Source organism: Sinohyriopsis cumingii, chromosome 12 (assembly GCF_028554795.1).
Source record: "Sinohyriopsis cumingii isolate HCF-2022 chromosome 12, ASM2855479v2, whole genome shotgun sequence".
In the NCBI taxonomy this organism is placed as follows: Eukaryota; Metazoa; Mollusca; class Bivalvia; order Unionida; family Unionidae; genus Sinohyriopsis; species Sinohyriopsis cumingii.
Genome location: NC_142972.1, coordinates 36836597 through 36850806, shown reverse-complemented (window position 1 = coordinate 36850806; position 14210 = coordinate 36836597). Strand labels below are relative to the sequence as shown.

The 14210-nt window shown below is 36.4% G+C and overlaps 1 protein-coding gene across 1 annotated transcript in view; it reads right to left on the bottom strand.

Moving 5' to 3' along the window:
* The window catches only part of LOC149786269 (uncharacterized), a 44789-nt gene that overhangs the window by 2685 nt on the left and 27894 nt on the right, over positions 1-14210 (bottom strand). Inside the window, exon 2 of the mRNA XM_089975918.1 lies at positions 184-255. Within this exon, the coding sequence (XP_089832044.1) occupies positions 184-255 (72 nt within the window). The remainder of the gene's footprint in view (positions 1-183; positions 256-14210) is intronic.

The window sequence follows — 14210 nt, the reverse complement described above, 5'->3', positions numbered from 1 at the left end:
TCGAAGTCTCAGGAAACTACTGTAATGGAGAAAGATTATGTCTGATATATTATTTTTTCTTAAAAATAGTTGTGTAATTGGCGAGGTTCCGAATGCATTGTAATCTACATAGTCTATTTCATTATTGTTTAAGGAAAGTAAAAGTAGATTTTGCAAATTTATAAACGTGTTTGCCCAGATAGTTTTAATTTTGTTGTTGTTCAGGTTGATTACTTCAATGCCATTAGCACCTGCGAAAGTTGAAAAATCAAGGTACTTTATAATGTTATGTCTCAGATTCAAAAACAACAGATTCTGGAGTCCTTGAAACGATGGTAGATTTTCAATAGCATTACAACAAAGATTGAGCACACGTAATGCTAGGAGTGGTTGAAAACAATCTCTGTGTAAATTACGGATCCTATTATGTTGCAAATTCAGTGTATCTACCTTTGATAATCCACTAAACGTGTCCTTATCTATTATTTCAATCAAATTTCCAGAAATGTTTAGTTTTTCGAGATTATGTAGAGAAGCAAATATATTCTCATTTAAATTCCTGATGTAGTTATGAGAAATATCCAAATATTCCAACTTTGAAAAGAAGCTGAGGAACGACATCTCCATCTTTTTAATGCAGTTGCTTCTTAGAACCAGCTGTTGCAAGTTTAGAAGCTTTCTTATCTCATAAAAGATGGAGCTATTTAGTGATAAATCAGATAAGTGAAGAACAGTCAAGTTTCCTAGATGGCTCAGTAATCCAGGAGAAAAATTTGACATTCTGTTCTTCGCCAAACTCAAATTCTCTAATGCATTTACGTTCTGGAAAATGTTACTTGATAATGATGTTATTAGATTGTTTTCGATGTTAAGCAATGACAACGAATATAATCCTTTAAAAGAATACATTGAAATGTGATCTATTTTGTTATCACTGGCAGCAAAATATAGAAGATTATTTGAAATTTCAGAAATATTTATTGCTATTTTCCGAATATTATTTTTACACAAAGTAATTACTTGTAAGCTTTGAAAAGGGGCATTGCATAAAAGACCAGTTTCACCTAATGTTCCGATATTGTTACCAGTGAAATTGACCAACCGCAGAGTTCGCAAATGGCACAAAGATGGTGCAGACGATATTTCGCTTTCTACAATCGACAGGTTCTCGAGGAATGGTAGGTTATCAAATGCAGCCGCGTGGAACGTTAGGTTTGCAGCATTGCTTAAGTAAAGTTCTCTCAGAGCTGTCATGCCATAAAACGTTTTCTCTGGTACATAATCAAAAGGACAATTTAGAATAGTAAGGGCAGTGAATGAATGAAGTCCTCTGAACATAAAGGGATAAAGCGTACTGTTCAGATGTGTAAGAGTGTCACAACGAAGGGTTAGTGTACAGGTTATTGTAGTACTGTTGAAGACATCAAAATAGGTCACATCATGGATGTGCTGAAGAGTACAGAAGATGTTCAGGTGACGACTGGGACCTTCGTGTAGCCAACAATCACACTCCGGGGGGCACAAGTAGTTCTGTGGTTCATTCTCATTTCGAATCATGTTTGTTGGTTCTTGAATAATTGAAGTGTTTGGTACTATCGTACTCTGTACGGGAAATAGTGAAATTGATTTTGAGAACTCTGGAACGTTGTTATGGCTTCCAGTAGAAATTGCAACTAATATGGACAAAGTTGCATATAAGAACATTACGTTTACAGAAGACACGAAGGAATTCACCATGATGTCACTGCGCCTGTGAGCCTGTAAACAACATAAATGTATGTTTAGATTGTTTAATATATAGCATAATGTAATACAGAAAACTGGAAGCTACTACATGCAAGCGTACATTACTAATTTCCTAAGAATCATTTATGTAACAGTTGAACAGAATATTTTAGAAGTTGCATACAGTTATTCGTGTTCATAATCAATGATTGTGAGCATGAAAAGTTCATGCCCCATACCCTTTATTTAGGTCATTGTATGTTGGATAGTACGTGCAAGTAGGATACTTCGTGTTTTGGTGTTTCTGTATGAAACAAAACCGACCTTTCTCCTACATTTTTGCAAGTGATGCCGTGTTGACATTTTGTTTTTTTATTTGATTTTCTGTGGGGTTTTCTGAGCAGATGGCGACAAGTATTGCTTGTGGAGGAAGAACCTGGAAAACCCCGAGAGGAACCACGGACGCTGGTAAACTAAAGACAAGCTTTCTCACAAACCCCCCTTGGCCCAGCAAGCGTCGCGAATGTGGTATTTGTACACCATAAAGGATCACGTGAGTTGGATATTATTCAACAAAATTAATAAATTCAATATTAAATCATGTCCTATTTGAGACGCTATTTATCAATAATGACTTTATTTTAATGGAAATAGAGTGAAAGAAGAAGAAATACATTTTGTATACTTATGACCCGTAATATGTAGGTCCTTTCAAATGATAATTCAATGAGAAAACTGTAGAGTCAGATCATCATAACATTTGACAGACAAACTATTGTCATTTGACACCATGGAAACCCTTGTGATATCAAATAGTTGACTTGGTTTAGGTTAGTTAAGGCATTTTTTCTGTTTCAGTGATCCTGTTCATAATGTTTCAACCTTAACTATTTCAGCCGCATTACAAACATTCTAATTGTTCGATGTTCGTTTGAAGGGGAGATCACTATATGCTGAAATTCCAGTTGTGATTAGATATTTGCATTATTGGCTTGGAACTGTATAGTAAAACATATTCCAGTTTTATTTAGAGTCGGGGTCGCACCTCATACAAGAAACATTAGTTAGTTGGGGCATTTTTGCTGCATACAGATGGGAGACCAGCATATGTACACATGTTTTTTCTAAACTGGGGTGAGATTAATAACTCTTATACGTTAACATTTAAACCACGCTTGTCATAGGGTTGGGTCCATGTTACACGTATCCCTAGCTCTCTATCGATACTCGTAGTTTCATCTGTAATGAGCCCCTTTGGCCATATTCCGACAATCCTTTTTCCAAAGTGCCGTTAGCAATTGCTTAGAACACTGGCTACCAAAATGCTGATAGTAATATTTAAAATAAAAAGGTTCCAGAAGGAAGGACAATTTCCACGGTCGCCATTAAAGAGAATACTGTGCAAGAATTTAATTGGGTTATTTTGATCAAGCAGAATCACCCGAAGTGATATGTAAGCATGTTTTGATATAGAAAAATGTTAATCTAGACACACTATGTGCAACGTGTACATACTATTTGATAAATTGCAAGATGCCATTTTTTTGATACGATATAAAATATTATCAATACCATCTTTATGTACTTTCACAATTAACTGAACTCTTTTCTTCCTTTGGCTCAGACACAGTGTTCATTCTCCCATCCACTCCGTATGCAATTTCCATAATGTATAATTCCCAATCCAGCGATACTATGTTTTCCCATATATACTCTTTGCTTTAATCGGTCCAGATCCATTTTGCTCAAATAACTGCATTTATTTTGAATTTTTTAAAATCACTTCTTTGAAAAATATATTGGAATATTTACGATTCACAACCCAAACCCCCACTCACCCCACAGACAGTCTTGTAGTAAGTAAACATAAATAGCCTGTGAAGTGATGATGGCATATTTTTTAGTTTCCAGTGCAAAATTAACTAGAAAAATGACTATATGTCTGTTTTAAAATAACAGGAAGAGTGGCAATATGAATGTCTTAAAGTGTGGAAGCCATTCAATCAATTAGTTAGGCGAAAGATTTTAAGTCGAAACTGTTAATCTCATATTTTTTCGACGCATACATTGATGCTTTAACAATTAAAAATCTCAAAGATGTTGCTTGTTCCCTCACTTTTATCTGGTATGAATTGAATTACATTGTTACCGAAGCAGGGAGAACATGTAACCAGTTTAGAAATAAGGAATTGTATACAAGAAATATGTGCAGATCAATGCCTTCTGGACATGTGTTTGAATTTAAAACTAGTAATGTGTGATTTAGACATGTCAAACCATCACCCACATCATCTTAGGATCTGTAATAACGTTACCTTTGAGAGATCCGTCAAGTGACAGCCAGCAAACTCACCCTCTTTCCCAAAAGAAATTTCAAAATAAAATAATCATTAACGTCCGTTTAGTTTTCGAGTACCTCTGGGCAAGAACATAATATCCGAGTTTCGTGTTCCTTAATCAGTCTTTACTCCAAACCATGTGACGTCCTCTGAGACGTATTCTAACTAGACATGCCAAAATATCCGGGTTACCAAGAACTGCGTCAGTTCTACACGTCAGTTGACTCTCTTGTCAAGGGATCAAACAGATGTCAATAAAGGTAAATGTCCACCTATTTTTTTAGGATCGGCCTATACAGACGATAAACAAGGTGTGATTGAGGGATTGTGTCCTCGACTTTGTCTTGTTCTCTGTTTGATATAGAAGACGCTCTGACGAAGCCTGCTAACTCTAAGGAGACATCATTAATGTCTGAAAATGTCGTTATAAAGATGATTCATCGACTATGCTCTTACTCGATTGAAAAACCAAACACCTTTTTACAGGAAAAATTTGAAAAAAATAAATGAGCAGCTCTATTTAGACTAAATTCAAACAGTTGTTAATATAATATAATATAACAACGCTGTCTTTTTAATTATGTTCAAAAATATATAAGACGCAAATTGCTGCGGAATAGATTCTGCTAATATCTAAGCAGTGCTATCACGAGGCTATAGGCATCAATAAACATACTTTTATCATATTTTCATCGAGTTACAGAAGTTCCTGGTACGCAATGTTGTAGCGTTGACGATTTGTTTTGCCCAAACTGAGTCTGCTGATGAAGCAGAGAACGGTGAGTTGATCGCTAATGTTTTTAAAGATATATAGTAAAATATCATCTGCCCAAATAGAGGAAGCAAACTATAAGGCTGCAGTTACAGAAAATATGTATTTGCTGGCGTTTAATACCAATCAGAGAAAAACAAGAGCAGATTTCAGTATGGTAGCCACGGGAGCTACAACTCAAAGCAGGACAAACAGAAAAACAAACAAACAAACAAAAACACCACAGAAGACGTGATAGCTGAGCCAGAAGAAGTCGTTGTGGAGGAGAGAGATGTACAATCTGAAGAAAAAGCGCCAGGAGATGACATAACTTCTCAATGGGTCAAAAAGAATACAAAGATCTGCATGCAAAACGGTTGCGACAGGTAAGACACTTGCAGTGGCACTATGGATAACAACAATAGATTAACAATATTTGCAAAAATTCAGAAAGAATATTGATATATCTAGTTTTACCCAAATGTTGGAAAAATAAAATAAAACTAGGTAGAGGAGGTCTAGCCATGATAGAGCTGTAAAACAAAAACATGGCCACATCTTAGGTAAAAAGATCCTAAACTTGCTGATTGACAATAGACATGCTAGGAACGTAGCTGCAGAAATCGACCATAAGATCTATGTGCTAGACTACTTGGTTTTAAACTAAGTAACATGAACGATCGAAAAACATCAAGTTTTCTAAAATACAAGAAATAATTTATTTCCGCAGAATTCAAAGTGAACATTTAAAAAAGAACTAATTTTTTGTGAATTAAGTCCCTAACAGTATTAAAAGTAATATCAGAGGTCCAAATACATTAAGTTTCAATATAATTCCAGTGGTGTTCAAAATAAATTTCGATATTGAATGTGTTGATGTGTCTATAATCTTGATGTGCTAATGTACCATTGACCTGGAGCGTGGCGATGGATGTGCTATCAGTCGTTTGATGTATCACAATAATATAATCCAAAAATGTTCGTGTCTGAATTCATTATAGTTCCACATTAATATTTCAGTCCAAGAATATCACTGAGCACATTGTATTTCCATGAATGATTCCAAAAACTTAAAAGCTGAACACAACAACAAGACTGATCCTGTTTCAGATGTTAGGACAATAATGCATAATTTTTCAGGTAAACAATATTATACGAAATGCTTTGACACAATATTAGAAACACAATATTGGTCAGTCTCCTCTATAAAACATTTAAAGTTGTCCATACTTTTAGGACTTTCTAAGTGAAAAATGTAATATCTTAGATTCCGAGTAATGTAAACATGTTTACCATTAATAATGATGTGAATATTTAATATATTATCTTAGATAACTATTAGCTACGTTTTCTTACAAAATAAATGTAACTGGTCAGGTACACCGGTCCATAAAGTTGATTGTAGACAAATGTCAAGCACCAAATGCTAATGTTCACAGCATATAATCTTTAAGAAAATCCAACAAACAGTACACATTAAATATACATAGCAACTGAAATATTATATTAGTTATTTCAACAAAGCATAGCGATTCCGAGTGGACAGTTTTGTACATGGACTTGTAGCCGTGACGTAAACAAATTAAGTTTACATATCAAAGTATGTATGTATGTACGTATGTATGTATGTATGTATGTATGTATGTTACGGGGTTCTTTTTAACAACGCAGTTAAATAACCAGTATAGGTTTAAAATTCTTTAGTATTCATCCAGGTTAGGAGTAAAGAAACATGCCCATTAGACAGAAGAGATTGGTAGTTTTACACCAGGGCAATATTTTATCAAAACTACAGAATAGAGACAAAGTCAGTGTTCATTTACAGTCTAAATTCTTGTTTTCCATTGATGACAAACACAGACTCAAGTCCGATGGGTCAGCAGATACCTGATCTAAGTAGAATATGTTTTTAATATCACCATATGCAATAGCTTAAAGTCTTTTAAACTAAAACTACCACTAACATCCTGTCCTCTTGTCATCATGATATCGAATATTTGTACAAAAACGTGAAGGGACATGGTAGGCATTACTATGATGGCAGCAACATCCCCCTTTAGAGAAGACTTTAGTTTTCGAACAAAACTAAAAAAGAGTGATAAAGCAGGATTGAAGAGTTCATATTTAGCTGTATTGTGTACATGTGAATGCAACTACTCTATTTCATGGAATTTAAACGTTCTAGCATATCCCCGGCAATTAGATTTCGATCAAGTATAATACTGAGCATGGATTCTACGAATAGCAAAATATTTCCATATTCCATATACAACATTTTGACCAACGTCTAAAACAAACATTTTGGACCCAATTAGAATCAATCTGATCCGTATTACGAAAGTAGTGAATTTACTCTGATCTCTCACTCTAACAATACCATATCCTTTAACTAAAACTACATGCATGCTTCTTGACTTAATAATAACCAATATTGATACAATAACTTGGAGGGAAATGTTTGTCATTAATATGGCGGCAACAATGAATGCATGCAAATTGGTAAGTAAGTTAGTAAGTAAAAGTAAGTAAGTAAGTAAGTAAGTAAGCAAGTAAGTAAGTAAGCATGACTGGCTGTATGTTTGTATTGTTAATATGACATACAAATGAAATTCCCGCATATATGTATAGCCATAAATGTCAGCTAAAAGAGCAGATGTATTTCTTCGACCTGACACATTCACGATATCTAAGTCCCACAAGTCATTGCTCAAGGACTGTGCTTCTATGGTGTTTTTAATATTCAGTATCTATCGAGATATCTAGGTCCTATGCAACAGAAGAATTGATTTAAACATTGTCAACTTGACGCCAAGGTCTAACTGGTAACTGAGCAAATCGAAGAATGAATTTCCTTTGTTTTCGCTGGTACGTACTTGGGTACGCTTTCACTGTATTGATGCTTTAGTAGATTCCGCTAGTAATACATGTACGGAAATTCCTGAGTAATCTTTCATGAATTTAATAGTAATTACTCAGGAATTTGCGTACATTTATTAATTGCGGAACCTACTGAAGCCCCCACTGATAAATGTCTTGCCCGGGTATTGGCATCTCACTCAAAGTTTATCTGCCTATTTTATCAATAATGTTGGTGTTTCAGTGTAAACACTTTCTATTTCTATTTTGATCAACAAGCTGTCTGATGTTAGAACGATCACATTCACAGGGTGTCAATCAGAGTGTGAGGGTTACTCATTCCAACTTTAGGTACAGTTTAATTACAACGTACTCAACAATTATGCACTTTGGAAATTCATCTAGCATAAGGTACTCTTCATCCATTTATCGGTTGTTAGGGGATGGGGTAGGGGTGGTTGTCGATTTTGTTTTCAACCGATTTTATTATTTATGTTATTATTATTATTAATATGATTATTTGTAGTATATAATGTATATAATATAGTTTTATTTTCCTATAAATCACTGCAAGATATTTTCCAGCTATTGATAGACACAAATTTAAAAAAGACAATGTCAGGCTACTGGCAATGAACAAGAAATTGTTTGTTCCCACATAACTGATGTTTACCATGGTACGAATCGCGGTATATTTAAATGTACCGCAGAGCAAAATTGTTGAGGTACCAAGTTCTAATAATGAGAATCTCATGTCGAACAGAATATATCAAGGGAGTTTAGGACGTATAAGCACATGATAAACTTGAGAAGCGAAATCTTGATGAATCTTAGTGAATGTACTTGGCAATGATTCATCCCAAGTATCAATATAATCCATTTGAGGTTTTAGGATTATAAGCAAATGAACTTAATACGCAAATGTTTTATGACAATGACCTTTAACACAAGGTCGAAAAAGGTGAATCTACCCCACATTAATTTTGATTGGAAATTATATTATATATAGCAAAATTACAATTGTGGACAAATTTCGAATATCAAGAAATGAAGGAATAAAGATAAATCTTAGCAGAGAGAAAATATAATTTTACTTTCTGTAGGGGCGTTTCATATGCTTGCTAGCTGATATGGAAATCCGCAATTGCTGGTTTTGTCTTCAGCGCATTATTCCAGCTTATCACCAATATTCACCCGAGTCTTATTTTTATCTAATGCACGTTTATTCTACTCAGATCCGTTTAAAATAGTGGGCCTGCCTCTCTTCATTCTCGGATGAGTTTGTCCGCCAAGTTCTAGCGTTGTTCTTTTTAGATTAGTCACTAACAAAACTTGTTGACCTTGTCACATCACCACTTACGGTACACTCTTGAATTACAAGCGACTTTGGGGACTGAATTAAGAGGTGGCAGCTCCTCATTCTGAGCTGAGTATTTGAAAGTAATTTAAACTGAACTTAAACGTAAACTTTCGTAACTCCACTTTAGTCACATTGGAGGATCAATGAAAGTTATGAAAAAAGGCGGCATTTGGGCTTTGAACTCGCGGAGTGACTATATGTATTTCGAAAAGTGTGGAAGTCCTTTTGTCTCTCAAGTAGGCGACAACACTGTAGTCAGATCTGTTAATCACGTAAGCTTGGTTAAGTTATTTTAGATTAGCCCATGCGTTCATTTCTATTTTTAAAACGTAAAAGCTCAAGAGTGTTGCATTTTTTATTTCCTCTTATCACGTATAAATTACAATGGTTGTTACAGACATAGGGTGAGAAAATCATCAATTTACCATTAATAAAATGCCTATAGTAAATAATTGTTGACCAGTGCCTTCCTATCATATGTTTATATTTGAACTAGCTATGCGTGCGTTTTACGTGTCAGAATCTCCCTCTCATCTCAGTTTGAGAGCAGATTATATGTATAGCACCATCATAATTCTGGACAACATTTTGAATGTCAAGAAATGTTACCTTTGAAATATCATTCGTGTGATAGCCTGCAAACGCGATCTATATACAGTCTTTCCCAATATACATTTTAAAGCCAAAGATGCAGTTTTCGAGTATCTCTGGGCAAAACTAGAAATCTGAGTTCATGTTCCTGAATGAATCTTTGCCCCATGTCACGTGGCGTTCTCATAGCAATAGTCTATCAGTTTCACAAACATCTACTGTAAGGGTAACACATTGGGGTTACGTGGCTGTGTTGATGCAGTACAATGTACTCCAAATGACCTACGCCTGAACATACTCGCTTGTCGAATTGTCAAACAAATATCAATGAAAATGAATGTCCACCTTTTCCTTGGATCTGCTTATATAGACGATAAACATTCATCGTTTTATTGACGGACTGCCTTATTATTTTTGTTATTGTTCTATATTGCGTACAGAGAAGCCCAAGCGATATCTTCCCCGTGTAAGCGGAGATAATTAAGGTCTCACTGGACAGTTTATCAGGTGAATTTTTATCCGACAATGACCTATTGCAGAAACATGAGAATAATATTACACGGAAGATACAAAAATAAAATAAAATAATGATTTTTGTAGCAAGCATACATGTGAGATTTTGACTGCGGCGATCAGGTTAATTCCTAATGGAACTGGTGGTTTTTATACTGAACCAACACTGCCACCAACCCCTCCCTTTTACATTCATTTTTGACAGGAAAGAGCTGTTTTGAATATTTTCCTGTGACAAAGCAGCTAAAAGAATCATTATGTGCCTTACGCATGAATCAAGTTTACTAGTACTATAACAAATTAGCATACTTTCCATCATCCCTCAACCATCTAGATTTTTAGATATTTACCTCTGTAGCAGACACATGTAAATACGTAAGCCAAGTCGGATGCTGATTTGCAGCCCAAGTTACGCTTTTGATCTCCAATGCTTGTCTAACTGTGACAGGCAGTCACCAACAAGCCAACCCATTTCCAAGTCTAACTCAAAGTAAATCTCAACCACTTCACAGCTTTAGCATCTGTGTGCATTTGTAAATGCTAGGCTTGTGATAATTACGTTCATGCCTTCTACCTTAAAAATTAGGGAGGTGTCAAAATACGAAACTATCCAGTGAGAACGAATTTACGAAACTGTAAGAAAGCTGACAAATCAACCTTGCTCTTACTCGTTTGAAAAATGAAAGAAACAATTTTAGACAGTATTATTTAGTATAAATTGAAACATTTTTTTTTTAAAATTGGACTCTCACCCACTCCACCAACTACTTTAAAAGAGTTTCAAGTCGATGTTTGAGTTGGATTCTGTACAGTCATATACAACAATGAAGAGTCTTAGGGGACAGGGGCCAGTTGTTATGTACAACTTTAATGCCGCAATCAGCGACCTAGTATAAAAAACAACAAATCAAATACACAAGTGAGGTTAAAAAGGTCCATATTTTTAGATACCTATATTAAAACAAAGCAGAAGAATACTATTCACTTGACCAGAGAAGTCAATGTCAGTTCATAGCAGAAGACGTTTATGTACCCCAACCCCAAATTTATACCTACAATGTTCATGTCCGAAGGTTATTTTTGACACCATGTGCTGCTCACGGTGCAAACACAAGCCTTTTCCTAGATGACAATTCTGCAAAACAGTGTACAAAACAGGATGATGCAATTGAAAATAGTTGTCAGCCAAGCCATTTTTGAGATAATCTTCTTCCGCCAAACCAATGTGTTTACTAGTATTGGAGGTGTGGCCCCGAGAGGCCGAGTTGTCTAAAGCGCTCTCCGTTCCGGATCACTGCCATCTCACCTCTGTCTGCGTGGGTTTGAGTCCAAGGCTCGACTAGCGTGGGTACGTGGGAAAGCCTGTCAGTAGCTTCTGGTTGGTCGGTTGTTTTTCCTTGGGTTTTCCAATGTTCTTCCTCCACCAGTTATACTGGCCGCCATGTATAGCCGATCCTGTGCTGACAAATGACGTTAAACCCTAGAACAACAACAACAACTAGTGGAGGCTAGGTCTTGTTCCTAGCCGACAATTGGTATTTCACTATCAACATACTGCAGAGTAGATATGGAAGGTGTACATACCTGACGTCAGTTCCAAGAATAACACAAGCCCGAAACACCTAGTTCACAAATAGATCCATATCTTTAAATAGTAAACAACAATAGCTGAAAAAGTCGCACCACAGCCTTAAGTTAAGAAATATGCCATGGGCAAATTTACGAAACTGTTCCCTGCCACCTTAGATTAGATACATACTGCCCATGAGTCAGTTGTGCGCGTTTGTTGTGCGCTAGTAGATCTTAAATCGCTGCCTAGAAAAGAGAGATAAACACTACTCATACTGTCAGATTATTCTAATTTCAGTATTACACGTTTCCACGGAATCCACTCAAAGTTCGCCTTAACCAAGAGAAGATTCGTTTAAGTAGTATGCGTGTACGTGTGTGTGTGTGTATTCCGGTTTATGGTATTGTACTACTTACGTGGTTCTACGAGAATTTGAAGCAGGTACGTCAACTCGGAGTCAGAAAACACACTCTCATTCACTAGCACATATACATTAGCGTGTATAAATTTACCTTGAACGAAAATACGTATACAATTCTATGACATATTCAGAATTTTAGCATTGCTATTAGAAATGTGTCATGCTTATTAACAACAAGTTTATTGAAAACTGTGAAAATGTCTTTCATTGAGCATCTGGCTATTCGTCGAATATCCCCTATTGGCACAACATTAGTAACAGCCTCTGAGACTTCAGTATCTCATATACTTTGTGTGCATAGAGATTGCAGTGTGTCGTAAAATTCACCAGCGCAACCTTGCCTAATATTTCCATTAAATTTCGAGAAATAATTAGTTGTTCAAGATTTTGTAGAGACGTAAATATAGAGTCAGTTACAGTCCTGATATATTTGTTAGAAATATCCATATATTCCAACCGTGAAAAGAGGCTGAGGGACGACATCTCCATGCTTTCAATAAAATAGTTGTACAGAACCAGCTCTTGCAAGTTTTTAAGATTTCTTATCTCATTAAGAATGGAAATAGTGCTAAATCAAATAAGTGGAGAACAGTTAAGTTTTAGAGATGGCTCAGCAATACAGAAGAAACGTTTGACAGTCTGTTCTTGGCTAAGCTCAAGACTTCTAAACAATTAAAGTCCTGGAATATGTTACTGGATAATGATGTTATTAGATTATTTTCTATGTGCAGCGATGAAAACAAAGATAATCCCCTGAATGAATGCTCTCAGATCTGTTTTATTTTGTTATCACCGGCAGAGAAATGAAGAGGATTATCAGACATTTCAGATTATTGATAATTATTTTTCGAAGATTATTTTTGCCCAATTCAATTACTTGTAAGTTTTTAAAAGGGGCATTGCATAAAAGACAGGTTTCATCCGATGATCATATATTGTTATCAGTAAAACTGACCAACTTCTTCACCGTAATCTCCTTCACGGGCAGGTTTTTCTTGTGTTGCGCTCCTCACTCAAACCCCTGAGTCCTCTTTCTTTGTAATCTGCGCATCTTCAAAGCCCAATTGTGATAGGGGAGGGACGAAGCGACCAGTAGAGGTTATTACTGACAGTCGTAGTTCCAAATCTACATTGAGGCAGTGTGTGGACAAATTGTTGTTTGTCTTTGCACCAGGAGAGCAAGGAAGTCCGGTAGCATCCCAGGTGACTGAGCAGACCTGTTTAGATCAGCACTGCTCACCCTAGTAACGGAAAGGACTAGAAAAGGTGTCCTAAAAATTGCCTCTACTATAAACGAACTGGCCGGCTAGCCATGGTTGTCAGTTAACACTTAATGCGGTCGACACCATAAGTATAAACAAACCAAAATCATTATCGGTATATGGAACGTACACACACTCATGGACAAAGAAGATACACCCAGGCCTCAGAGAAGAACAGCCCTCATAGTCAGAGAACTGAGCCAATACCATATTGACATTGCCACTCTTAGCGAGACACGTCTCGCCAATGTACGATCTATCTGCGAACCCGAGGGTGGCTACACCTTCTTCTGGAAGGAGACAAGAGAAGATGAACAAAGAATACATGGAGTCGGTTTTGCCATTCGTACTACACTTTTGTGTCAATTCCCAGTGGTTCATACGCATGTGAACGAAGCTTGATGCAACTCCTCGTCCCCCTATCTAGGTCATGGTATATCAGAATCATCAGTTCGTATGCCCCCACGTTGACCAGGAGACAAGGAGGCCTTCTACGAAAGGTTCGATGCCCTCGTAAAAGCTACCTCAGCCTGAGATAAACTCATCGTACTTGGTAATTTCAACGCCCGATTGGGCCACGACGACGAAAGCTGGACTGGATTATTGGGACAAAATGGAATCGGAAAAATGAACACGAATGGACTGCTTCTACTGTCGATGTGTGCAGAGAATAATCTGACTATCTCGAACACACTCTTCCGTCAGAAGAGGAAGTATAAAGCGACTTGGATGCATCCCAGATCCAATCAATGCCATCTGATCGACCATATCATCGTTCGTAACAGATGTCCGCGATGTACGGATAACAAGAGCCCTGAGAGGATCCGAGTGCTGGATGGACCA